This window comes from Chelon labrosus (genome assembly GCF_963514085.1).
Source record: "Chelon labrosus genome assembly, chromosome: 8".
NCBI classification, from domain to species: Eukaryota; Metazoa; Chordata; class Actinopteri; order Mugiliformes; family Mugilidae; genus Chelon; species Chelon labrosus.
Window position 1 is genome coordinate 8,463,265 of NC_140358.1, and position 26,040 is coordinate 8,489,304.

Here is a 26,040-nt window from a genome sequence, read left to right on the forward strand (position 1 = left end):
GCACACAGTGCGAATTGTTTTGTCTCATATTTGTCTGCTTGTGCTCGGTGAATGACAGGGTGGCCAGAGAGACTGCAGCAAAAAGTTCAGCTCCTCTGCAGATGTTCAGTACTAAGCAAGATTTATGCCTCTGCAACAGATCTACACCTTAGGTACGGAGTATGTGTGGCATGTCTCCATACCCTATAGCTGTAGTTTGTCGTGCACCTGTAACACAACAGCAACGTCGTGTACAGACAAGCTCAGAAAACTCCCTCCTGCTGCCTCGTATGCAACATATACTTTTTCCCTCTCTTCTGCACAGCGTTGATTTCAGTTCAAGGAATTTCTGTGCAACAATCGTTAGACCCATATCCAGCATGAGACGCTTAGTTCCAGTCGCCATTGTTGTAAGTGTACAGGAAAACTTAACATAGCTGACTAGCTCTCAGTTATCGTTTTACAGTACAATGCCAACACAACACCTGTATACAAGTATAAATGCTTACAAATGTGTAGGCCACTTGTATAAAATGTATTTATATGTTTTAGAAAATCTAACCACTGACATGTTTCCCACCTGGTAACATGCTCATGTTAGTTAGACACAATAGCTGTCTGAGATTCACTCTATTATTTATGATATCATTTCTTTTCATTCAGTCAAGGCTTGTTGAGGTGGGGGAACTGTCAGTTAGCAAGCTCGCTACTGAGAACAGTTTATTCAAACAGTGTGTAATTAATTTCAGAAAATCTTTGGCTTTTTATATATTTTTTTTGAAAACAGTTTGTTTTTCAAATAAAATTCTCTGGTGCAGCGCAATTAATCAGTTAAGACTCCATTCCTCCATTTTAGACTCTCCAGGTTATCCGTTCCTTCAGAAGACTATCAAGACAGTTATCCTGTTTGACAATGGCACAAATTTGAATAAACAACTTTCTGCATTTTTTTACTTTGCCCCGACAAGCAAAACTAGTCGCTCCGTGGAGATTAATCTTTTCTCGCTCTGAAGTATTGCGGGTTTTAAATGGCGGTGTAATCATCCATTTCGTGCCTTCAAGCAGCAGACTCGCTGAATATGGTTGTCGACTAAAAATTCGCCACCTGGTACCCTGCATAAAAAATCCCTGCGTGTGTTAGGTGCGGCATGTGAAAGCTCCTGGGTATGGTGAGAAAATCTTTGTTGATCTCTGGCAAACATAACACCACTTTAAACAATGTGTCATGTCGACAGTGTTTCCCCCCTTGGGACTCAGTGGCAGGAGAGGGTAAATTCATTAACTACAGCACAACTGGTGTATAATTAAGTTGTGCACTGTAGGCGAAAAGCACACATAGACCAGGAGCGGGCTGCACAAAACAAATTACCATCATTCCCAGGGTCCCATACTTGATAAAAAGTTGCTTGTGTCCTAATGATATATCATTTGTCAATAGCAAAATGGAAAAGCCATTCAAAAGTGTGTATGAACCACCGGACTGTAATCATGTTGTCTTTGTTCTTGTCAACTGGCATTTAGAAATCCCTGCCCCATGCTAAAACGCTGACCTTTACCACCTCCCCCAGACGCTCTCTCCTACAAGTTATTGGAGTCGTTCCTCAACTGTGAAGTCAAAGTCATGTTGCGAGCCCCGTGTCGTGACCTCCATTTACTTTCCAGAGAAGACTCACTTGGCTTCAGTGGTTAAGAGGTCCAATTAGAGAGTGCTGTTTGTGTTCCTTGAGTTTGATTTTAATTTCTGCAGCCACAGGAATGGTAAGCACACCAGTTCAAATGCCAGAGCACCCCCTCCGCCGTACCACCGACACCACCACCACCGCCGCCGCCCTGCTGCACCAGTCCTCCGAGTCGTCATTAGTCTGCTGGCCGGGGTTTAAAAGTGAAGGAAAGTGTGTCAAAAGCTTGGCTGAACACCTCTGCGCCCAAACACGATCTTTGATGTGGCAGAATCAGCTTAAGTCGTGCTTGCTGTTCTGCAGGTCACAGGATGACAAACAGGAAGCCGCACCGAGAGGGAAATTCTAATTCAAGCAAGAGTGACGGGGCGAACATGAGTGAAGGGGCATGACCCAATATAAATGATTCTTACTCCTACGATAGCCCCAGGATTCTACATCAAGCTTAACTAATGTGCAATTAAGCTTTAGACTGGAAGAAAATCACCTTGTAAAAACATTTGTCAAGTGAACTGTTTTTCTGTTCTGGGTTGCTAATTAACAAGGGAATGGGAAGAGGGCTTTGTTTGTGTGCATATTTACATATACATGAAGAAAATAAATATCTGCACTGTTAGGGGAGAGCATTACCAAATCCCCTTCATATGTCTCTATTAGACAACACTGACATGTAGTCCCTATCATTAAGCAATAATAGTTTACTTTACAGCTCATGAGCTACAGTATCAACAAATTAAGCCCACTGATAGTGCTGGGTGCCAAGCGAAGCATTGTGGTGGAGGGGAGGGTATAAGGGAGGGGAGGGGGGAGGAGAATGCAGGGCTTTATTGTGTCTGTCACATTAAACGATATTGCAGCCACACTCAGAGTAATGAAGACCACTTCTAAAGTCATTTAAAAGTCAAATCATCACTGTCTGTGAATTCCAATGATGTATAATAGAAAGAGCATGCCGCAGGCTTGAGAAGAGGGCGAGAGAGAGAGAGCTAGAGAAGAGGAGAGAGAAAGAGGAGGGAGTCAGGGCATGGGCAGTCAGGAAGTTGCTGTCCTCTCCGCAGACAGAGAGGTGATAGATAAAAAGACAACGCCGGAGCTGCTGCATGGCTCAGGGGAGGAGAGTGCAAATGTAGGACCACACTTTTTGTGGTATGGGCATTCTCGCGGACCCTGCATGTGTATGTGTAACATGTGCGTGTGCGTGGTGTTTTTGAGCAGGTGGATGAGGCAGAGGCCGTGGACATGAAGGTGGAGGATTCCCAAGTGTGGGTTCCTGCCGAGGAGCCCATCGTTAACCCGGACTTCCTCCTCAACTCCAAGATCTGGGAGATTTGCCAGCAGCTGCCCATCCACTGGATTCATCCCTCCCCCTTGAGCGGTGAGAGCAGGGGGCACCTCTGCCTCTAAATGCAGACTATTAACACTCTCGCTGGAGGGCATCCCCACAGGCCATGTGCAGGTCCATAGAGACACCATGATTTCCCAGCCATATGAGCAGCTGGCCCGGGCTCCTCTCTGTCTGTTAGTGACGTTGAAAGTGTGGCGACTGTTCAGACACTTTCGTTTTACAAAATGAGTAGTTTGCAATAAAAGTTTTAAGAAAAGGAAGAAAAATATAATTAGCAAATGTACTTAAGGACAAGTCCTGCCTCTGTGGCAGTGTTTTAAGATATAATTTAACAGATTATATTGGCATATGCTTTAATGCGTAAACTTGTCACAATGGAGCTAATATTACTTATGCACTAGGTGTAAATGAATCGGCTATTAAGTCCTGAAAGTCTCATTTCTCTTTTAGACATAAGTGTTAGAACATTAATGTGGCTGTAATTGATTTATATAATTAACAGTGTACCAAATGGCAAGTGAAGAAGAATTAACTTGTAGTGATGAATTTGCTGTGCCCCTTCACTTCACGAGGCTTTAAAGAGAGTTTCATACAGCGGCCGAGAGACCTCAATGCCCTGCAACTTAGAGAAAAACACATGCAAATAGACAACGCAACCAAACACAACAATATGCAGCAAACACAAGAAAGAAAAATACTGCAATTCGGTGCAAGTGGCAGAGACGACAACAGATACGTTTCCAAAGGACGCTAAAAAGTGATGAAACTAGTGGTGAGTTTTGAAGTCACTGAAGTCAGCTGCTCATCTAACATAGCATTAGCACATCATTAGGACGCCGCTTCACGTGTGTATTTCATCATATTATTCGACTATTAATAAGCAAAAGGCTCAGGCTGGGTTAACAGCAGCTATCTGCAATAATATCTGAATTAAACCAAAAAGAGTTTTCACTTTTTACGCTTCTTAACTTTTTAGCTCATTGTCCAACACCACTGATGAGTAATGGTGGTCAATAACTTCAAAAAGTCAAATCACTGAGCACCAACAAGTGTGTCCCAGATAGATTAAATCACGTTTTTTTTTGTTGTGTCTCCTGAAAAGGTATTCAGTGGTATTGGCTGCTTTCAACCTTTGGTCGTGTATTTGCAGCACATGTGTTCTTACTTTATTTTGTCTGTTTCGATGCGTTTTCTCAAGCTGCAGCGCGGCGAGCATTTTCTGCTATTGTAGTTTTAACAACTTTTTTAGCTGTCATACATACAACCCCTGTTTTGGTTCACTGACGCAGCTCTCACAGGAAGAGAGAATAAGGGAGGAAAATTGTCCCTTCATCCTGGAAAATGTATGAAACCAGTTAAATTCTATTATAAGCAGGTTGAAATTATCTCACTACAGTGGAGGAGATTTTTCACAAGCCTTGAGAAATTGGTCATTTAGGAATCGCTTAAGATGAATGTGTGCAATATAAGAAGTGTCTGCAAAGTAACTATACTATTCCTCTCCAAAATGTAGTGGAATGTATACTGATGACCCCAAAATGTACTTCAGTAAATATGGTGGCATTCAGTCATTTCATTTGGTCACCTGGAGATTTGTTTTTTGCTATAAGAATAAGAATCTGTGTGTTAGTATCACAACAGCAATAATGTCATTGTCTGAGAGAAAAGTGATGGATGTGAATGGATTCCATCATATTTCTCCTGAATGTTAATGTTAGTGCTTTTATATTTTACTTAAAACAACAGAAAACTGTCTCAAGTATACAACATCTCCTCTCCTGGTCTGTCTGTCCACTCAGACGCTGAGGTTGAAAACGTGGACACGCCCGACGCAGAGGTCGTGGGTCATCGTTTCGCCCGCGACGTCCTGGACCACGTTCCTGTGAACGACTACGTAAGTGCTCCGCCACGTCACCCGGGGACCACACCGCGAGATGCAGCGGAGCCACTTCAATCAGCTCCAGCTCTGCCTCGACTCTTTCTGCATATAAATCGCTCACTAATTGATGTTAAAACTGACTTTGTGCACCAGAGGGCATAGCAATTGCTCTATATATCTGTTTAAGTAAGGCCAGTTCATTGAAGACTCCCTTAATGTCTTTCCATTAATTGAGAGGAATACCCGGTCTTTCAAAGGAAGCAACTTGTGCCTTAAAGCACTCGTTAGTGCCTTTTTTCACTTCCCTTTTTCTGAGGCAGTGGAAAGCACTGTACAAAGGAGTGCTCTCAAGGTCACTCATTGCTGCACAGATAAGTTACTTTTATTAATAATGCTTTAATTATCAAAGCGTATAAAGAGAATGGGAAGGCCAAGTGGCATATTTTGGCGTACTGCATGCACATCACTCAGTACTGTGTGATTAATTATCCTTGACTCTGAGGGAAAATCACATTGCTTATTGTACTAAACAGAAATTATGCCCTCATATCGACACAAAAAAAACGCATTTGCACACTGAAAATACAGGGGACATACACAGGCTCAAGGATATCTGACAAGAGCACACACACAATCACACATTTAGCACTCACAGGTGAACAGCCACTAAAGCTAAATTCAAGGATAATGAGTCATGCCTGGTCTCCTCCTCAGAGCTGGGAGAAACGGTGAGAGGCACGCGGACAAATGAGACGTCCTATAACGTTGACATTTATCAGGCCTGTCCCAGAAACACCTCCCGTCTTCAAGTCTTCAATCCCCCCCCCCAGCCCCTCTGTCTTCTCCCTCATTGTCTGTGGCAGGAGATGCAGCGCCGTGCAATTAAAACATACCAGGGGATGAAAAACTCGCTCTCCTTTTAAAACGTTCTGCCTCTATCAGTTGAGTAATGCATAGCATAGCAATCCATTCCGGCAGCACGTCCAAGCGCTGTTTGTGGGTCCAGTGATAACAAGCAGAGGGCAGGCAGCAGTCTGTAATTGGGAGTCTGAACTCTCACTCATGCCAGTGGGGTGCCACATGTGTTGGCCAAGCTTTATGTATTTTTTTTAGATTTATTTTTTATTTTGAGTGTAAATCTGAACAGTCCAAAAAGTCCAAAAACAAGCACACACACAGTCTGCTACTCACACTGTTTCTCTTTCCACCTGCATCCTTTCTTGTGTCACACATTAAAAAACATGCTTTCACTTCACCTGCATTTCATAAGTCTGAATTTCAGTGTCACATCTTCCCAGAAGGCCCGTCCATGAAGCAGAATAATTATTTGAGTCCTTGGGACAGAGGTTGACAGATATACGACAGTGAACTTTGCCATGGTTGCCATGTCAGGGTGCAGTGTCAGAGGCGGCCCTGGAAATTTCAGACTGAATAACTGCCACCTGACAAGCCTGAACGGATTGGACCACTGCCCTTGACCCACATATTAAGGATGAACTTCCAGTACGAACTGACCTCACACACACACACACACGTAAACACGCTCGCTGGGTGTTTCGGCCAGGGTCCAAGTGTCTGTATTGGGCATCTTGGTGCCACTTTCAGGGTCAGGCTAGATGGCTGTTCATGCATAACAGAGGTGCAAAAAGCTGACAGATTTCAAAACCATGAATACAGGAGCTGCTTGTGCCTCCAGAGAAATCTTTAAACTGAAGCTAAAGCTCCTTATCACCTTGTTGAAGCAGCCGAGTTTACTGAAATACATGACTATCTGCTTATTCAATTACATCCAATTTCATTGTCATTCCAGCTCTCTGTGCGTCGAGCACAGTAAGATGGAAATCTGAGATCAGAGCACGCAGCAAAGCATTTCATATGGTCCACTGTCCTGTGTGTGTCGAGAGGAAGAAAAATAACATTTTCAAATACAAAGCAGGGTACGATACAGAAATGTTATCTGCTCTGTTTTGATCCTAGAATGAATGTGATGAGCTTTGCTATGAAATTTAATAACACATCCAGACATGTGCTTCAAGCTCATGAAAAGCGGTGATCAGCATGTGTGAAATAATACCAGCAAGTGTGGAGATTAGAGGAGTCGCGCTTTGATTCGTTACATCTTATTGAATGACTGACGCAGTTTTCTACTCTGCAGACTCATTCACATCCGCTCCCCCATATTATGCACAGAAGAGCCCGTGTGCGAGGGAGTGTTTGCATGTGTATATGTGAGCCTGGGCGTGTGATGAAATCAGATGCAGCAAGGGGGTAATGGCTTTTACTCTTCATTAATGCCGCTTGTTTGTGAGTGACTGCCTCAGATTTCCCAAGGTGAACCATTCTTATCACCGCAGCTTCCCACTAGAGACGGCAACTCAAATCCAGAGTGATTAATATGTACCCTCCGTTTTAAAAGGATAGCTCTGATTAATTGTCTTTAAGGTACAATGCTGCCTATTGGCTGTTTGTTTTGATAAACGTCGGCGTCATTTGAATAAAATATTTTCTTCATTTTCCGAGTCGAAGCTCCAGATTTCGTAACATCCCAGTTCAGGCTGTGAGGAGCAGATTAGATTATCGTTGGTCCATTGACAGCTTTCGTGTTGTTTCCATAACAGATTGTTGCCTGGAAGCTGATGACCTGAAACCTGACTGAAACAATAAATCATTAAAAGCCTACCTGTGCCTGTCATGGTAATAAATCAAACACACCAGTCCCAGATATCATCTGTCGCACCCTTTCTATGTGTTTTAAATATGTCTCACCAGCGTGTAATTTTACCAGTTTATCATAGCTAACATTAAATGCATGGTGCACTTTTTATGGGCCGTGGTTGTGTTTTTTTTGTTTTTTTGCAGTGAGGTGCTGCAGTGAAGAAAACAAATACAACGTGTGAAAAAGCACCGTGATTGACTGCTCACTAACTTGTCGAGTAGATGCAAGAAATCCCCTAATTCCCACACTTAATGCGGTGGGGGGATAGAAAGGCATGTTTTCCTGCGGGTCCTGTCCTCTTAAACAATTTCCACACATTTCCTATACTCAAGAGTGGATGTGTTTTTGTTCTGCACCACTGCATGTAGCTGAATCATTGTAGGAGAACTCTGCCGGTTTGCTCTGAACGTGAAGTCAGCGCCGGCCGTTGAGTCCTGATTCTGAGCAGTTTAACGAAACAGCGCCGGATTGTCTCCAAGGATTCATTTACTAAAAGAGATTGAAATGTGGTCAAATGCATACTGAGGGAAGTTGCTGCCTCAACTCACACCGTGAGTTAAGTGGCACTTCACCGAAGCCCATTTGGAGTTGCTCTTGATCAAAGGCATGGCACTGAGCCCCCACGAGTCTATGAGGGCATGAACCAACCAGCACAATGGAAAAATCCAAGGGCCATTAATTCTACCCAATTTACCTTTAGTTTGGGTTTCATTTGGCCCCTCTATAAATTCAGAGGCAGCCAGCAAGAGCAAATGAAAGAATCCTTGTTAGGCGATCATTACTCTGCTAATTGCTTTAGGACTGTGCCATGCACTTAAAGTCAAGGTCAGGGGGAGAGCGCCAAGACGTGAGGCGCTCTAATGTGAATGCTCTACTGGAGGAGGAGCAGCCATTTTAGTGCAGAGTGTGTGCATCCGTCGCGGGAGTTAAGAGGTCAGAGATGAAAGAAATGGTATAATTATGCTGGTAACTACCAACGTTAGTCCCTTTGACTGAAGATAACACTGGCACGGAGGCTGTGAGTGCTGGTTTCAAAGAAGGGGCTTTGTGAAGCCGCTAGTCATGCTACCTCCGGTATAATAGAAAGGTCAAGTGTATTTATATCATGTTTTATGCTCCTGGAGCTTAAATCAAGCTTGCTCACTCTCACCGATATCTTGATCTCTTTGTCACAGCCACCAAGCATGTCACAACTTTGTATTTTTGCAGACATTAATTCTGAGCTTTTCAGTCTGGTTTGGTTTTTACATATATTCTGCTGACCTACAACCAAAGCAGCCTCATCAATTCCCGTCATCCCTTCCTCGTCCTCCTCTCCTGCCCTTGCCTCCGGAGGACTGGCATTTGTCATGTGTGTGATTGTAACCCTGCCCGCTCCTGTGTCCTCTGCAGAGAGACGTCGGAATCGAGCTGGATAACCGTCTGGATGACCGGGGCTTCTGCTGCCAGCACTGTCGCCGTGGTTACCGCTTCTGCCGCCGCTACCACGAGCCCCTGGGTGGCTTCAACCCCTGGCCATACTACTACCAAGGAGGCCGGGTCATCTGTCAGATTGTCATGCCGTGCAACTGGTGGATCGCTCGCATGCTGGGGAGGATCTGAGGCCGGTGTGTGCTGTCTGGGATTTAAACTGTGTGTGTTGATGTAGGAGCAGATTGTCTTTTTGAAAAATGTCCCAGACCACTTGTGAGACCAAAGCAGTCTGTTGCACACACTTATTAGGTAGTTCTCCCATTGAGTAGATAAAGCTCCTAACGGGCATTGGAAGCAATTTGATTATTTCTTAAAAGGCATCGCTGTTTGATTTTGTTCAATGAGTGCAATGAGTAGGCCAAAAGGAGCCGCTCTACGAATTCTGTAATGTGTGAAACGGTACAGTGCACACACTATAGCCTAGAACTATAATCTGAAGGTTGCTATTATATTAAACATTTAACTAGATCATCCAAGCACCTTATTTGGAACGCAGGCTCTGCAATAAACTCTGCTTTTACAAAGTGTATACAGTTTTTCTATATGTCAGAAAGGTGATGTTTCTACTTTATTATTGAGGGTTATTATTACTGTATGTGCCAATATAATTGTCAATTATATTGTATTCCTGGCATGGTGTCCACCTCCCTCTGTGACCTCCATAACAAACATAAAGTAGAATGATCACCTTTCTGACAATGTCAAGAAAAACTGAAAACGTATAAGCCTCGTAAAGGAAGAGTTTATAGCAGAGCCGTTGTGTTGGATGGCATTAGATTGCACAGGTGTTCCCAGTAAAGTGCTTGGTGAGTGTATATCTCTTTGTTGTTGTTGTTTTGTTTTTTTTATCTTTCTTTTTTATTGCTTACATAACTAGGAGATAAAAGTCCTTCCCATACCCTGAGCTACAGTGACCCCGAAGGACAAAGCCGAAGAGTGAAAGCTCAAATATTAAGGGATGCGTACTCCAGAAGTCCTGAAATGCAGCAAATACTGAAACACACAGAGATAGGAAAAAAGACCCAGAGGAGTTCAGGGATGCTAAGGGGAATGGCAGGTTTGATTTAAATAAGCTGATACTTTACAGAGAGCATACCAGCAAATTGTGTCGCCATGTGAAACTCACAAAAAGAAAAACAAGTAAGCTTTGTCACATTGGCACAATAAATAAACTTCAGCACTTGATGGATGCACACAAATTAGGAATTTAAAATATGTAAGGTAGCAGAAATCCAAAATTAAAAGTTAAATAAAAGAGAACAATTCTAACATGCCAGGGCAGAAAAAAAAGAATCTGCTGAAGATCAAACCTTGAGAGTTTTCTGACCGACTCAATTTATTTTAACAATTCTTTTCTCGTTTTCATTTTTTTTTTAATACCATGTTAAACTAAGTGTGTATAATTAAAGATTCACAGACCCCAGCTGTCTTTTGTGATGCTCTTGTGATGTGTTATCCTTCATTGTTTTTGCCGCTGTTCCAATCTCCAAAACGCTTTAAATAGCGCTACTGTTCAAACTGCCTCTTCTTTGCCGAGGCGATTTTAATCTGCAACACTGCGTCTCAGTGCGTCGGGCTGAAATTACTCTCATCTGCGGCTCACAGATAAGCAAGCGAGATAGGCATTTGTAATTGATGTTCTGTCATCACAATAACAAGGTGCACAAACACCCAAGAGTATTCCAGCTATGTGAGACATTCAGAAGTTAGACAGAGGCGCAGAAACAGAGCACTCATGTTGTGATAGTTTGCTCAGAAGTCTTCTGTATGTTTCTATCACTTTTCTTGTTTTTTTCCAATTAAAATTTCATTGTATGAATAGTCTCTATTGTCCTATCATATGAAACAATGTGATTTCCTTGAAAGACTCTTAATACCCCGGGGTGTTTGTGTGATAGCAGTATGGGTTTGAAACCAGCCCATGCAATCCATAGACTAGACAGATCTCTTTCTCTTCTCTCCATTAGTCACATTCCTCATTAGAAGAAACATTCAGCATCACTGACAGGAGAAAACAACATATATATGCTTTTAATGTTTTTATTTTATAATCTAAGACTTTCTCGTGCGTCTGGCGCATAATAATGCCTTGTTTACAATAATATGAAAGTATCTCGCCCACTGAGTAAAGATGGCTGTTGACTCATGTCGGCTCGGTATGATGATAATGTCAATGATATCAATAACTGGCAGTGAAGCAAATTTTGTGAACAGTAAGGGCAAAACATATCAGTGTATGTAAATGCTTTATGAATATGCTCATAAATGGAGTTCAGACTGCAACTATATTGTTATTTTTAAATCAATAATGTCAATGGCCCAAAGCAACGTGTCAAGTAAAAAAAAATACTGGCATGAGTTAACAAATACAATAATTGCAAACATACTTCAAATAAACTGACAAGTGTACTGCAAAGCCCTCGAGGCAGTTCTGAAAAGTTCATAAAATCAGTGTTTATATGATTCATTTCTCCCTATTCCCTGCTTATCACATCAAATAGTCAAGTGTTTATTAAAATGGATGCAGTCAGCGTGCCGTCACTGTCATTGTTGTTGCAGAGCTTTTGCACTCGCAATGTTAGGAAATAGTGGAAAGTGTTATTTTTTGTAAGACGCTCTTAGTTGTTAGTTGTCTATCTGGCAAGGTCTCGGGGGGACTCTGAGGACTCTTTTGTGTAGTCATGAGAGTAAATTGCCATGGAAGCCCTGAGAGTCGTTCTGAATGGGATGGTTCACCCCGACTGGAGAGGCTGATACAGATATTACAGCTGGCTCCCTGAGAGGTCCTCATGCCTGTTGGGACAAAAGTCCAATATTAAGCATGAAAGTCAAACTTTAAGGTACAGATGTCTCACAATTAGCATTCATCATGGAGGAGACACAGAAAGACTCTGGATGGTGGTGATGCTGCAGATGAAGCAAAAAAAAAAAAAAAAAAGTGCGTCCAGATTTTGGTCTAATCTCAGATGAATCTACAACTGTTTGCATTTAGTGTTTATTTGTCTCCATTTTCAATTATGCACAGCTTTATAATGCAACTGATTTTTAGGAAAGGAAAGTAGCTTCGTAAACAAGATGTTTTGCGACTGAGTAAAAAAGCTTCTGCAAATATACAGAAACAACAAACAAACACGACCAAGACGGTGGAGTTCAGATTTCTCCTCTTAAAATGCAAAAACTCTAACTACGCAAAATAAAATGATAGTTGATTATGAGCGTGGAGCTTTTTAATGCCACAAATCGAAGTTAATTTAAGTGGTTCAATGCTATCTACATTAGACATGAGGCATATCTGCGAGTCTGCGAGCGTTAACTTTTTCCACGTGGACCAGAATTAAAGAATGTATCATTTCAAATGAAGCCCTGCACTATTTACCTCATGCATTATCCATGTATAGAAACCTCCCTTCCAGCATTTGTTTATCGCAGTTTTGATGAAGAGAGGAAACAAGATGGACTGCTCCGCGGTATAAACACAGATACCGAGCATTTACCAGGTTATCACAGTTCAAAGATTTTTTCTTCCTACCTGGCCCGAGGAATGGCCACTTCCGCTGAAGCTCACAAGTGAATTAATTCTTTTTGTTACTTATCAGAAATGCTGGAAAACTTCACTCCCAGCTGCTTATTTTCATTTCAAATAATCAGAGGTTTGTTTAGATCCATGAGTTGCTATTCTGGGGCAGAGGAGAGTGAAAACCAATGTATGAGGAGTGTCTGTATTTAGATTAGTGACCTGAAGGAACAGCTCTCTCCAATCCAGACAGAGGCTCGGGCTCTGCTGAGGACACATGTACTACCAGTGCCATCTTGTGTGGAGGAAACTGTACTGCTGTAATCTTAAAAGAGGTGATGCATTTTTTTTGACCTTTTTTTTTTTTTTACATTATAAAATCATGCTGCACCTGCTGTCCTTACTTACATTCACTCATGTCTATATTGGATAAATCTGAAGGTGGTCTATTTAAATCTAATTTTAGCCACAGGTTGTCAAGCTAACTGCATGAAGCAACAGTATCTATGAGGCTGCAGTCATCAGCGGCTTTTTCTTTGTAATGTCGCAGTCAGTCTGGTGACCTGATGGTTAAATAAGCTCCCCCTTTACTGTTCCTGCTACAGGCTGGAGGCACAATAATGTCAGCCGTCATCCTTCAACCGCTCCCACTGTGAGAGGCAGCATGGCACAGCAGTAAACACTCGCGCTGTGTCAGTGGCTGCAGGCGACACAGAAATAGTCCTCCTCTCCCAGGACCCGGCTCTCGCTCCATCTTCAGGGTCTCTGACTCACCAACCAAAGGAATAGCACAGACACAACGGCTGCTAGTAGCCTTTCATTATTTTAGTAATCCATAAGAACCTCCGCTTACCATATGGCAGGCGATCGATAAACCGCTCAACAGAAAAGCAAAGTGTCTGTTTGGATGTAATGGAGGGTTGTTTGTTGCTGAATGTGGACCTTGTGCTATGATTTCATTCTCATTTCAAACTATTTTCTCTTATGCGAAAGGCTCAGTAAGATGTTTGCAGGAGTTTGCTGTGGCTGAACTTCTGGACTTGTTTTGTTTCATGTATATGTTCAGGTGTGTGTGTGTGTGTGTATGTGTTGACCCTATGGCAAGTGTGTGGTACACAGCTGCGCATGTGGGTGTAGACAGAGCACGGTAGACAAACCCCGCTGCCAGACAGCTTCCTCAACACGACCCTCCCCCATTCTCTGAACACACACAGTCAATCCAAGTCGATGCAACTCCCAACACGCACACACTCCCTTCTTCACACGCACAAACACATCAACATAACACATGCTGTGAAAGAATCAATCCAAGTGAAGTCTTTCTCTCGCCAACCTCAGCCTAAAAACACTTTTCAATATGCAAGCTGTGGTGACAGACTCTGGGCATGTCACACACTAATGTATTCATCCACCCACAGCAACTGTGGAAGCAGTGCTCTTAAGTCCAATCAGTCTTTGGCCTGCTAATGGCCCCAATCCAGTTTTCTACAGTGGCTTTTTCTTTCTCTTCAAATGTCATGTGATCAAATGTCCTGCTACAGCCCAGCAACATGAGTTTTCAAGGAAGAAATAGTTTCATTATCTTGACAGAAGAAATGAATGGATTTAGTAACCCCTCGCAAGCTATTTGTTTCCAAGATTAATTTGGTTTTCTGTTTAATTTTTCAAAATGTCTTGTGTGACATTTTATCTGCGCCTCACACAATTTCACTTCGCCTGCAACAAAACACCAAATAAAATAAAGAGGATAAGTCAGCAGAGAAGATTTGGTTTTTAATTAGCATACTGACATTTTCTTAAAAATCTATTCTATATTCAGCATAGAGGAGTCAATGACAACCCAGGACAAAAGAAGCAACAAAAAATAAGCAGCGGACATACCTCAATATTTCACAGACAACAGTGCATTAAGGGTAAATACAGGAATATATACAAGCTAAAAAAAAAGCAGCAAATCCTCCCAAAAGACTGACAGAATTGAATGCAAATGTAACCCAGTGTAAATATTGATTGTCAGAAAATAAGTATACATTCAGAGCGTCTTTGCACGCCCAGAGCCCTTTGGCTGATTTGGGCTTGTAAAGTAGCGTTTAACTCCTGCCCTTAGGTGCCAGTGCAGATGGAGGTCAGTGTGTCTGAATGTCCTCACTCTGCAGCTACAGTCCGGCTGGAAAATACAACCAATTTAGCCGTGATACCACTCAGGATCAATATGGCTTCATCCCCAGCAGGACCAAGGGGCCAATAGGATGGCAAGCCTGAGAGGTTCTTAACAAAGTGGGACAGCAAATGAAGAAGGCACAGACTCGACTGACCCGAGAGCAGGAGAGGAAGAGGCAAGGAGACAAGACAAGACAAGGGGAGGGGAGGGGAGGCTCGACTAGGGAGAAGAAGAAAGGAAGAGAGCAGAGCTTTAAAAACAGCACTATTACCACTTTGATGGTAAGAATTCAAAGACATATTGAATGATACATGTCATATGTTATGCCCTGTATAATATCTATGAATGCATAGCCTTGACTGCTTGACTGCTGAAAAAGGTAAAGAGGTATGTCCGCTGAAAAGAACGAATGAAAAGCACATTCAGTACATGTTTAAATCAGACACACAACAGAGGATATCCACAATAAGAGAATATAACAGTGGAATAATGATGCTGCACTGAGCACTCGAGTCCAAAACTCAAGAAAATACCAAAGCTGATTATATGGAGTGCTATACAAATAAAAAATGCCGGTCTTACAAAAAAACTACTAAATAAGCTTCCTGGTATTAACGTTCATAATCTTTGTATTTTCCCTCAGGTTTACACATGTAAATAGAAAACAAATGTGCCTTTTTATACAGAATTTAGGAATTCACAAAATAAATAAATTTCCTGTGGCCTTAAAATTGAATCTCAATCGTATACTATATGTATTCATATATATATATATTTATATATATATATATTCATATATATTCATATATATTCCATTTTATATAAACAGGATTTAAACCTTGCAGCCTCTGAGGCAGAGGCTGATAAAATCTGTTTTATCCTGCGTATTCTTTCTCTCCATTTGTGCCTCCCTATCTTGCTGTGCCTCCGGTCTGCAGCTCTATACAAACAGTTTTGATGTTACACTGTCCTTGGTGGACAGAAATGCCCATTTCCATAGTAACACAGTGTTTTAAGGCCAGGGGTAATAGAGTGAATGCATACCTACTTTGTTTATATGAAAATAAATGAGTAATAAGTTCTTGAAAGTCTGAAAGTCTGAAAAGCCATTTAGTCCTTTTTCCGTCTTTTTTTGCAGAACTTTCCAACAGAAGGTCTTGAGCTGTTTGAACTTCCTGTAAGGCACTCTTCAATTAAACTCTGAGATGTGTGTTTTTTTCAGCCGACTGGACACCTTGACACGACATCCATCCCAAATCCGTGAGAATGGAAACTTGTTTAAAGGACACTCACACTGAACATTCTCAGACGTCTGATTTCATTGCACCATTTGGCATTCAGTCCTCGGTTTATGTATGTTGCATTCTCCTCTTTAAACACATCAGTCCAATGAGATGTCAGGTAAAAAAATGATAAACTGGCACATTTGGTAGATAGGGATCCCTGGGTTATCCAATGGCTGTTCTCCTTGAGGGCCAGGCGTTTTGTGTATGTGCTTGCATTTGTCCGTTCGTGTGTGTGTACTGTCTCTGTATCTGCGTTTGTTGGGGTTCATGTCTACAGAAGATAATCCCAAATCTGAAAAGTGACAATCTTAAAAAAACTAAACACTCCCTTGATTGTTAAAATTAGGCACATGATCACAAAATATGTGAGTAAACAATAAATCCTGAGGCTGAACTGACCAAGCTTTGAAAGCAACACGCTCCCTCCTTTCTGATCTTTGATCAGACAGATGTGGTAGGAAAAGAAAATATACGAAGTCTGTGGTCAAAATGGATTCAATTGTTGTTTTTGGTTCAGCTTGTGTGTAAGGGTATTGCAGCCCTAAGCCTCTGCAGGCTCTGTCTTTATCTGGATAAAGTTTGCAGGCAGTTGGACAGACAGTGGCAGCTCCTGCAGGCCTTTGATTCCCTGCTCAGGCTGCAGGGACATCTCCCCACGCACTTCCAGCTCCTCCACAGGGGTCAGACCCTCACTAGGGCTGCTGCTCTGGGAGGAATGTCCATTAATTATAGTTTCACTTGCAGCCTCCTGGCCCTGGCTTTGACTGGTATCAATGATCACAGTCCTGTACTGCAGCTCTGCCTCCCCTACTTCCATCTCTTCTTTCTCGAATGTATGTGCTGCCAGTGATGGATCACCGTTCACAATCGACTGAAAATAGCTGGGGTCTAGCATCTCCTCTTTGACCGGCAACCCGGAGAGGTCGCTGGATTTCAGCACAGTGGCAATTACGGTGCCTGGCTGCTGTGCCACCATGGTCTGCCCACAGGTGGTGTTGATGGTGACGAGGCGGGGGAGACCATTGAGGCTGGAAGTGGTGGAACTAATGACTCCCGGAGGGGAAGTACAGGAGGAGGAGGCGGAGGAGGTAATGGCACAGGAGCCCAGACTGGTGACCAAGAGCTGCGGCGGGAGGCCGTCCTGCAGGCTGCTGGCCCCACCTGCTAGAGAGGCCGTCTGGATGGTGAGCACATCTTTACCACCTGCTGTCGTGGAGGGCATGGTGTGGAGAATTACCCGAGGAGGGGAAGAGTGACTGGAGTCTCCGTTGGCCAAAACAGTGGGGAGGGGAACAGACTGAAGAGAGCCGGAAGATGTCAGGACCATAGGAACGGATGTAGAAGTGCTGATGGTCCTGAAAAGAGAAAATGAACAGAATATGTACTTGAGTATCTTCTCTGATAGAGCTGTTGCATAAGGCCTATTTTTAATGAAGGCTTTTGGCACTTACAAGGTTTCAAGGACAGCTGGATTCATGAGCATCTGTGTACGTGTGTGTCTGAGCAATATTCAAGCCTATTTGTGTATGCCATGTCTGGTTACCAGGTTTCTGAATTACCAGGACCACCAAATGAGACATCCTGGGTTTAGAATAGAGTCTGAATTTTAGAGGTCGATACTGATATTGATATTTTACAGTTGGAAGTTTTGTGTTTGACTTTTGGTATGGATTCCTTACAGACATATTGTACATTTTGGCAGTTAGGCTTATGTAGTTTCCCTCTAAAAGATAGATGAGAGGATCAATATCCTTCTCATATATGTATAGTCGATGTAACTACAGACAGCTGCTATTTAGCTAGCTTACCATACACACTGTAAACTGGTGGATATAGTTAGACTGATTCAAAAGGTAACCTGCATTCAGAGAGCTTATCTGCACCTCTGACCTCACAGTTGATACATTATATCTTGTTTGTTTAATCCACACAACACCTAATAGTTGCAAACATACATGACGCACCTCTACTGTGGTCTTCACGCTTGGGTTCCCTGGCAACCTGCTAACTAACTGCTGGCTACATATGCATCAAACAGATATGATAATGGTGTCAATCTTCTCATCTAACTCTTGAGAAGAAAACAAATAGGAACATTTTATGATTGAACCGAATTTCTGGTGAATAAACTATGCACTGGGGACAGCTCAATCATCTCCAGTAAATCTTTGACCTTTGTTAATTATCTGCTGATGTGCACATATACTGTATATACTGTACATCCAGAATGAGCTATAATCACCCTGATCCCAGTTTATCGCCTAGCTCTAGTTTGAAAGATCATGAAACAGTGCAATATTTTATAGAATTCCCTAAGTATGTGGTCCTTCTCTAAAGACCTCCAGCGTTCTTTACAGTGTGGAAAACTCTAGTAGTGCAGTTTAAAATATGTGGGCTTATCTTTCCGAATTCCTACCTCATATCCTGGATCCCTGACCCTTGGTTGGCTGGCAACATGTGAACAGATTGAAGGAGCTGCTCGGCATGTCCACCATTAGCATCATACACATATTCATCATTAGGCTCTTTCTTCATCTGTTTCACTGAGATTTGGTGTTGACCGTGAGCCCTTCCATGCCCTCTGGATCCTCCACGAACCACAGACCGCCCGTTGGTAGATCTCTGGTTCCCATAGCCGGCGTTAGCTTCCGAGCCTGTGTCTTCATCCTCAATAACCACAAGATCAGCTGGCATCTCCTTAAACTGGTAGACCAGCCGCTGCCCCTCCACTTTAGCCAGGATACCTCTCTGATAGTAGTACCTACAGGAGAAAGTAGATAAGAGGATATTCAACACATTCTATCTATGTATCTATGTATCTATCTATCTATGAATGTGCACAACAATGACATCGGTACGTTTCTCTTACCGGAGAGCCCTTCCCATGGTCTCATAGTTCATATCAGGCTTGTTCTTGTGCTTGCCCCACAGCTTTGAAACTGCCTTGGAGTCCACCAGCTTAAAGATGCCTTTCTCCCGCTGTGTCCACTTGATGTATTTGGGACAGGTGTTCTTATCTTGCAGTAAAGCCAGCAGGAATTCCCATAGGTAGATGGTGTTGCCTGCAAATGGGATGGTAATAATTTAAGCCATGTTTTTTAACATTCAAGTTCATCAGACATTCATAGAGGGACCGTAGAGCAGAGCTATACACATCCATAATTCATTATCCTTTTAGTTTGTATATGGAAGCCATGGGGTTACAAGGGAAACTGCTCCTTTCCTACAGCCATTGTTGTGTCAGTTGCAAGTGAGCATGTGTGCCTTTGAAGGAAATTAATTATATCAAGCCTGGGAGTAGATTACTCTAATTTGTACGATGCTTTGGCCAGAAGTGGTTAAAAACAGCAACGCTCCCAGTAGCCACTTGAATCCCAGACACCATGACAGGGTGATGTATATGTGTGCAGCTGAACCTGCCGTCCCTAGCCCCCTCCTCTTTGTGTCACACTGTATGGTGCAATGAGAGTCCACATCGCGCAGCACCAGTCTGCTTCTATCGGTGGAGCATCAATGTGCCCTCCAGCCTGCAATCACTTCTATTTCCCTGTGAAACACAGCACTCTGAGATCCCCTCATCCATTAACTCGCCCAGATTCAACCCCACTGGACTGCAGGGGTTGAGGACTGCTGTTTGCAGACTCCACAGGAGGAAACAGAGCGCACACAAGAGGAGGAGAGACCTTGATATCTATTGGCTCATTATAGAAAAGTGGGCTAGTTAGTGAGGCTTACCTTTACCCTCTTTGCTCTTCTTCCTGAGTGGCAGGTTAGGGGTGGTGATAGGAGAGCAGGGACGCACCGCCCGCGGCTTTCGCACTATGATTCAAATTGAGGGGTAGTGTGTTATAGGGTGGAAGGCCACAGTGAAATCATCTAATTACCCACAACACTGAATTCTAGTGAGATTATTTCTGTGGTCAAACAAGAAGAAAGGGGAAAACAATGTTACCTTTGTTTTTCTTCTGAGGTCTTGTGGGGCACTTTTGGGGAATCTCATCCATAGAAGAAGTGTCCTCGTCTAGGGACACATCAAGGGCAACATTGTCCATCTGGTCAGGCCTCAGTGGGGTGTATGTCAGGTCTGACTCCAGCAGAGTGCCATAGGTGTGAACTATACATTAAAAAAAAAAAGAGACCCGGTAATGTAAGTTCATATCAATCCATAAAGTTGATAGCTCTTATACTCAATATACAGTATCATCACGGTTAGATAAAAACCAAAACATTTCTCACTATTTTTGACAGTAAAATAACACATATGCAAATTAACTTACTCATACGCTTTTCATCCAAAATGTTATTTGGAGACTCCATGTTAAGGAGAGCTGCTGCTGCTTCGTTCGTCTCCATTCTGTCCTCTGCACCTGTTGTTTCTGTCCACCAGATGACAACAAATTCATCAGTATGAAATCCTTGTAGGTAAATACTTTGCATGTTGTGATATTTTGATGTGTCTGGAACTTTGTTATATACAGCTAATGATTACGAGGATTGCTATCATCCAATTTAAATGTAACACTCACTTTCACTGCCTCCAGTATGTTTGCACAAACAAAACATTTTTGTTAAAACCATAATTTCTTAATCAGTTTAAATAGGTTTTCTAAAACAGACTCTGTTGTGAATTTGTTTAAAATTTTTTGTAATTAAAAGAAAATTAAAGGCAATTAGCAGTTAATTATAATTAATTAACCGGGAGTGTACTAATTGAATACTGTGTTGTGAATCTCAGTGTAAATCAAACATATAGATTGTAATTGTCCTTCTTTGCCTGGTCTTCTACGTGTTATCTGTTGTGGTATGGAATCAATGTTCAATGAACTGTATGTGTGCCTAACTGAGCACAGTACCTTTTAAAGGATTGTAACGTAAAATATCTTTACCTGAGAGGTCCACTCCTCCAACCAAGATCGATGGTTCCTCCACTACTTGGAGAGTGGTATCCACCATGATGCCGTTGGTCACCTCATCTGACTCGAGGCCCGAGTAGACCTGCAACAGATCGGCTGCAGGCACCTGCTCAACAATCACCGCAGGGAACACTGACGGGTCGTCCAGCTGAGCAGACAGAAGACACACAAACAGACACACACAGAAAGACATGAGATGCTGCAACATGAGATACCACTGGGAGGCAGGGAATTGGCGGTCTTTGCGCATACGTGTGTGTATATGCAATAAAAGTCCCATTAATTCCTCCACTACACATCGTAAATGTAATATAAAAACCCCAGATGACACTAGATAAATGTTACAACACAATTAGGTCTTTTATTTTTATTGCCTTGTAAAATATTTCAGATTCACACTCAATTTTAGCTAATGTGGAGGCACATAGCATGGAGGAGAGCTCATTTCTGTGGTGTTGCAGCAGTCCACAGAGACCTGCTGAAGAAGACAGGAACCAGCTGTTTGATCTGGCCTACTTCTCCTGAGAAGTTAATCTTATGCTCAGAAATTATAGAAGCCCAAATCAATGTTAATGGATCAGTCATGAATTGCAGGCAAGCATCCTCTTCACCATGTCCTAAACCTGCTTTGGGAATTCTAACCTCGCCGTCTCATTTCAGGCAAGGCACAGCCCAATGCAGGAAGGAGCAAGGGGACACAGGGAATTACCAGAGTATGGGCAAAACCATTGAGCAACAGCTGAGAAGTACAACATACTTGAGAGCTCCTCAAACACAGACCAAATCAAGAGTTATCACTGGGCGTCTGGTCCGTGACAGTGGGAGGTACACCGGAACTAATTCTGTCCTTTCAATAAGGGAGTCATATGGTCCTCTACAAACCACCTGTACTTAAATAGTGAAGTAAAAACACACAACATGACAGGCACCTCTACTTTAGAACCCATCAAATTAATTGAACTTTTTTATGCCATCATGATTTATTCTTTAAAATGTGAAGTCGTCACAGGTATTTAAAGCATGTAGAGCATGTAGGGATCAGCTGACCCCCAGCAGATGGCAGCAGACTACACTTCAAATATGTGCTGAACTCATTTCTATTTCCATGTCAATGCCAGGAAGCTAATGCAACTGCTGTTGCAAACTGAGGAATAGCTTTTAAATGCATGTGTCCAAACCTCACTGAAACAACTGGTAAAAGGTTCATCATAACGTAAGTGATTCCACCGAACAGACACAGTCTGTAGTGTTTTCTGAAGTTAAAAGATTAGTAAAAAAAAAAAAAGAGAAGTGCCCCTTTCAACACTCTGTTGCTCTGTTGACTTGTATAAATACCTCACATTTAAAACCAACAAAAAGCAAATGATAAAAAAGTGTGTTTAATTTAAAATTGAAACAATCAATTAATCACACATTCTTACAGTGATGACCTGATTAAAGGAGGAACAACACAGACAAAAAGGTGCGGTAGGAGGAACTTGTATAAAGGCTTATCTGTCCCTTTGGACAAACGTCCATTGTTGGTTTGGACCTCTGGGGCATACCAGGTGTCCAGGCCTTGAGCTTGGGGGTGGGAAGAGGAGACATTCGAGTGCATGGCTACATACTCATTTGGGCTACACTTTAACCAGGAAACTAACAGACCGGCTCATTATTTGGACACAGTGTTAAATTGTAAGACCTCCTAAGCAGCCCCAGCAGTAATTACACGTTTTGTTTTTTCTGTAATACTGTAGGCATTTGAGCAAGGTGGCTCCCAGTGATGCCCATAATATCTTTGAGAATCAAAAACTTATGGGTTGTGTCATCTCAGCAGCAAAGCCACAGGTCCTCCAGGGGCTGACAAAAACCCTGAATTTTGCATTAAGTACAGACGCTATCAGTGTCTCTTTGGCATACATGGAATGTTTTCCATTAATCAGTGTCTTGGGTAGACATATTATCAGATAGCTAGACAGTGACGCTACCACATTTCCTTGGCTGGACCTAAATGATGTTTGCTGTCCTTGAGTGAGAGTCAAGTGTGCATGTCAGAAGACAAAGGCATTTTGACTATTGGTCTGCTAAGCTCCTGAAACAGCAGCACTTCCCACCCCCTCCCATAAAATGCAGAAAGCCTGAGTCCCACACAGTTTGCTGACAGAGCACGAGACATGTGACGCTGCTGTCTCCGCAGTTGTTTTGATGTTAAATGGATTCTGTTTTTGGAAGGGAACACTTCAGACTAGTCTTGTATTGTCATGTAAACCAAGTGATGATTTGACAAGCATGTCGCAATTCACACGTCAAAAACTATAAAAGATGGAAACTGTTGTTTAAAGCCATAAAATTGTGAAAAAGTGGAACAGTCACTCAGCAAGCAACACAAATGACACTAAACTTTATAAGTATTTTAACTACTTCTTCCTCTTTGTTGACTTAAATAGTGTTTCTAGTAGGGAAATAGGAGCGATAAAAATCATGTCAATTTGCATTTCTGAGTTCCCCATTTTGCCTTTGAAAGCAACAGCATCTGTGCAGGCTGTTCCCCCACACCCCACTCTCTTCTGCTTTACCTGCCCAGCCACAATGGAGTCCAACTGTCTATACAGTTTCAATATCCGCATCATGACATTTAGGACATGTATCTGCCCATAACCTAATAGATATTATTACGTTTATAACTAGGTTGTTCTCTTAAAAGCCAAAAATATTTTACTTTATTTTACTTATTAATTTAAATAGACAGATCCAGAAAGAGCTTGATTGTGTTGAAAATATATAAAAAAAACAACTTAATTATCATCCTGCTGTTATAACATGATAAAAGAGAGCTACTTATTGACTTTAAAGTCAATATAGCAAGGCTAATCATTACAAAACCTGCTCTATGATTTCACTCAGCTCCAACAGCTTTACTGTGGCCAGAATATACCTTTAAAACAGCCAGAAGGAATCAAATGACAACCACATTAGTACTGCAATGTGTTGTTCCTTTTGGGGGGTATTTCCACAACTTGGTAAATAGGGGCAAACTGCTTGCATAACAGGCTGAGTGGGTGCAGCAAGGAACAAAACTGTAGTACTGGAACAATGCAAGACCTTTCAGGAGAATTATCCCATGCCTTCCAAGCAGCGTTGTAACTGGTCCATCAGGTTAGGCCTGAACCGGTGCTATTCAGGGATCCAGTGACAACTTGTCACTCTAGATACACACATACAGATACCAGTACACATAAACACACATGCATCCACACTTACAATCAAGCCTGCTCCACAGGATTCAGACCCGGGTGTGGGGATGAGATAACTGCACACCTGACCGGGCAATGAAAAGACACACAGGCACAGGTTCACATTTTATACACACAGTAACCTTTGTGCCATAAAACACATTCGCGTCCAAGCCCCACCCGTTTCCTCCCACGCACCCTAACCTCACTGTAGGTTTTCAATCTTTCCATTTCTGTGCTCCCAGCAGCCCACACTCCGCTTCCCAGACCTCCTCTCTTCTCCATCCTCCTCCCCGCCTGTCTCGTTTCCCAACATGCTGCCAGAGTTGAAGATCACAGGCTAATCCTACCCCAGTGACCATGCTGTTTGCACAAGTTTTGTTTGTTTTGAAAAGTATTACATATATCAACAAGATCACATACAGTACGTCAGGTTGAAAATGATGGATGTTAAAACTCTGGTCTGAAAGTCTTTTGATCAAACAATACAAAATGTAAACTACAAGCCCAGTAAAGAAAAAAGCTGCGGTTTAAAAAGCTAAGAATGTGGTCTCTCTAGTGTGATGGGTACCTGGTTGATTTCATCCATTCCGTTGCTTGCAAATTCAAAAACCAGTTCACTGGGCTGCACTGCAGTCGTCATGGCAGTAAGGATCAGGGTGCAGAGAGCGGCCTAAAATATCCCAGCTATGACTACTCCAGGTCCTTCTCGGCACAGACAGACTCAGCTTCACCTCGCAAAATGGCTTCCCTGTCGTTCTGTTTTCTAATCTGGGCAGTCAGTGCTCCGAGAGAGAGACCACGAGCCGAGTTTCAGAGGAGCGCTGTGGCCCAGGTGGGTGCAGCCTCGTCCCTCTCTGACACAGAGGCTGGGCCCCGCTGCGCCTGGAGCATCTACACCTGGCAGAAAGAGAGAGAGAGAGATAAAGGCTAAGGTCAGGAGACATATTAGATCAATTTAATTTCAGTGAGAGGCAAGGCACAGGTAGTAGAAGATATAGTAGTCGAAAACCTCAGCGTTTATGACACCTAACTGTGTTGTGTAAAACCTTGTTTGACCTCTGCAGTTTGGGGCAGGACATGGTTATCTGGGTTATGACTTGTTTTGATCTTTGACAATGGAAAGCAACAACTTGCTGTGGAGAAATCTGATCACTGACAAACCCTTCAAACTCTCACAAAGCTAGTCAAGAACAAACAAAATAATCACCAGAATGTTGCTTGCACAAGGTTGAAATATCAGTAACTGATTATTCGTATTGCTGCAAGTACAATGAAGTTATTTTTTATCGTGTACTTGTATTTTCTACTAAAAGTACCAATCTCAATACAAGTATCAGAGATATACCAATCAAAGACCATAAAATACTAAACTTAAAAGCATGAAGAGTACAACCATCACCTTTTATGTTATTATTTAAACAGTGTTAAGTGTTAATTAATCTTCTGTCTTTCAACTAATGTTGTAGCAACAACATATCAGCGTATAGTTGAGAGAATCTCAGTGCACGGTTTATTCTGATGTAATCTCTGAAGCCTCTAGCTCTGCCCCTAAATGTGAGACGCCCCTCAGCAAACCACCCTAGATCATAAGGCTCAGGGGGCTGATATTATGATCACATGAGCGGGTGCTGGGGTGGAGACGGTCTAAGAGAATGCTACCTCTTCACACAAACACACAGGCGAAAGATCACTCGTCTGATGATGCTCTGGAAGCCCCTCTGTGTTGACCCTCAGGGAGTTACTGTGATCACAGGCGGTGGGGGATGGAAACTGGTGGTTGTGTACTCCTAAATGTGTGTACGTGTCTGTGTTTGTGTGTGTGTTGAGGTGTGTCCCAACCACCCGATACCCAGAGGCAGCTTTCAGGGATGAAGGATGGG

At 42.5% G+C, this 26,040-nt stretch overlaps 2 protein-coding genes across 5 annotated transcripts in view; one reads left to right on the forward strand and one right to left on the reverse strand.

Annotated features, from left to right (window-relative positions):
* The window catches only part of tnmd (tenomodulin), a 51,305-nt gene extending 40,271 nt beyond the window's left edge, over nucleotides 1-11,034 (forward strand). Inside the window, exons 5-7 of one of the 2 annotated variants that reach the window (XM_084550298.1) lie at nucleotides 2,871-3,033; nucleotides 4,803-4,897; nucleotides 8,991-11,034. In XM_084550298.1, coding sequence (XP_084406424.1) covers nucleotides 2,871-3,033; nucleotides 4,803-4,897; nucleotides 8,991-9,200 — 468 coding nt within the window. In that variant the 3' untranslated portion in view covers nucleotides 9,201-11,034. The remainder of the gene's footprint in view (nucleotides 1-2,870; nucleotides 3,034-4,802; nucleotides 4,898-8,990) is intronic. The other variant, XM_084550299.1, reaches the window with a different exon arrangement.
* Nucleotides 11,035-14,337: 3,303 nt separating this feature from the next.
* Nucleotides 14,338-26,040, reverse strand: part of elf1 (E74-like ETS transcription factor 1) — a 36,250-nt gene continuing 24,547 nt past the window's right edge. For 2 of the 3 annotated variants that reach the window (XM_084549913.1, XM_084549912.1), the window contains exons 2-10: nucleotides 24,729-25,057; nucleotides 24,186-24,242; nucleotides 20,919-21,093; nucleotides 20,310-20,408; nucleotides 19,985-20,146; nucleotides 19,768-19,851; nucleotides 18,902-19,094; nucleotides 18,449-18,793; nucleotides 14,338-17,387 (exon numbers count right to left, since the gene is read on the reverse strand). In XM_084549913.1, the coding sequence (XP_084406039.1) occupies nucleotides 16,574-17,387; nucleotides 18,449-18,793; nucleotides 18,902-19,094; nucleotides 19,768-19,851; nucleotides 19,985-20,146; nucleotides 20,310-20,408; nucleotides 20,919-21,093; nucleotides 24,186-24,242; nucleotides 24,729-24,800 (2,001 nt within the window). In that variant the 5' untranslated portion in view covers nucleotides 24,801-25,057 and the 3' untranslated portion in view covers nucleotides 14,338-16,573. The remainder of the gene's footprint in view (nucleotides 17,388-18,448; nucleotides 18,794-18,901; nucleotides 19,095-19,767; nucleotides 19,852-19,984; nucleotides 20,147-20,309; nucleotides 20,409-20,918; nucleotides 21,094-24,185; nucleotides 24,243-24,728; nucleotides 25,058-26,040) is intronic. The other variant, XM_084549914.1, reaches the window with a different exon arrangement.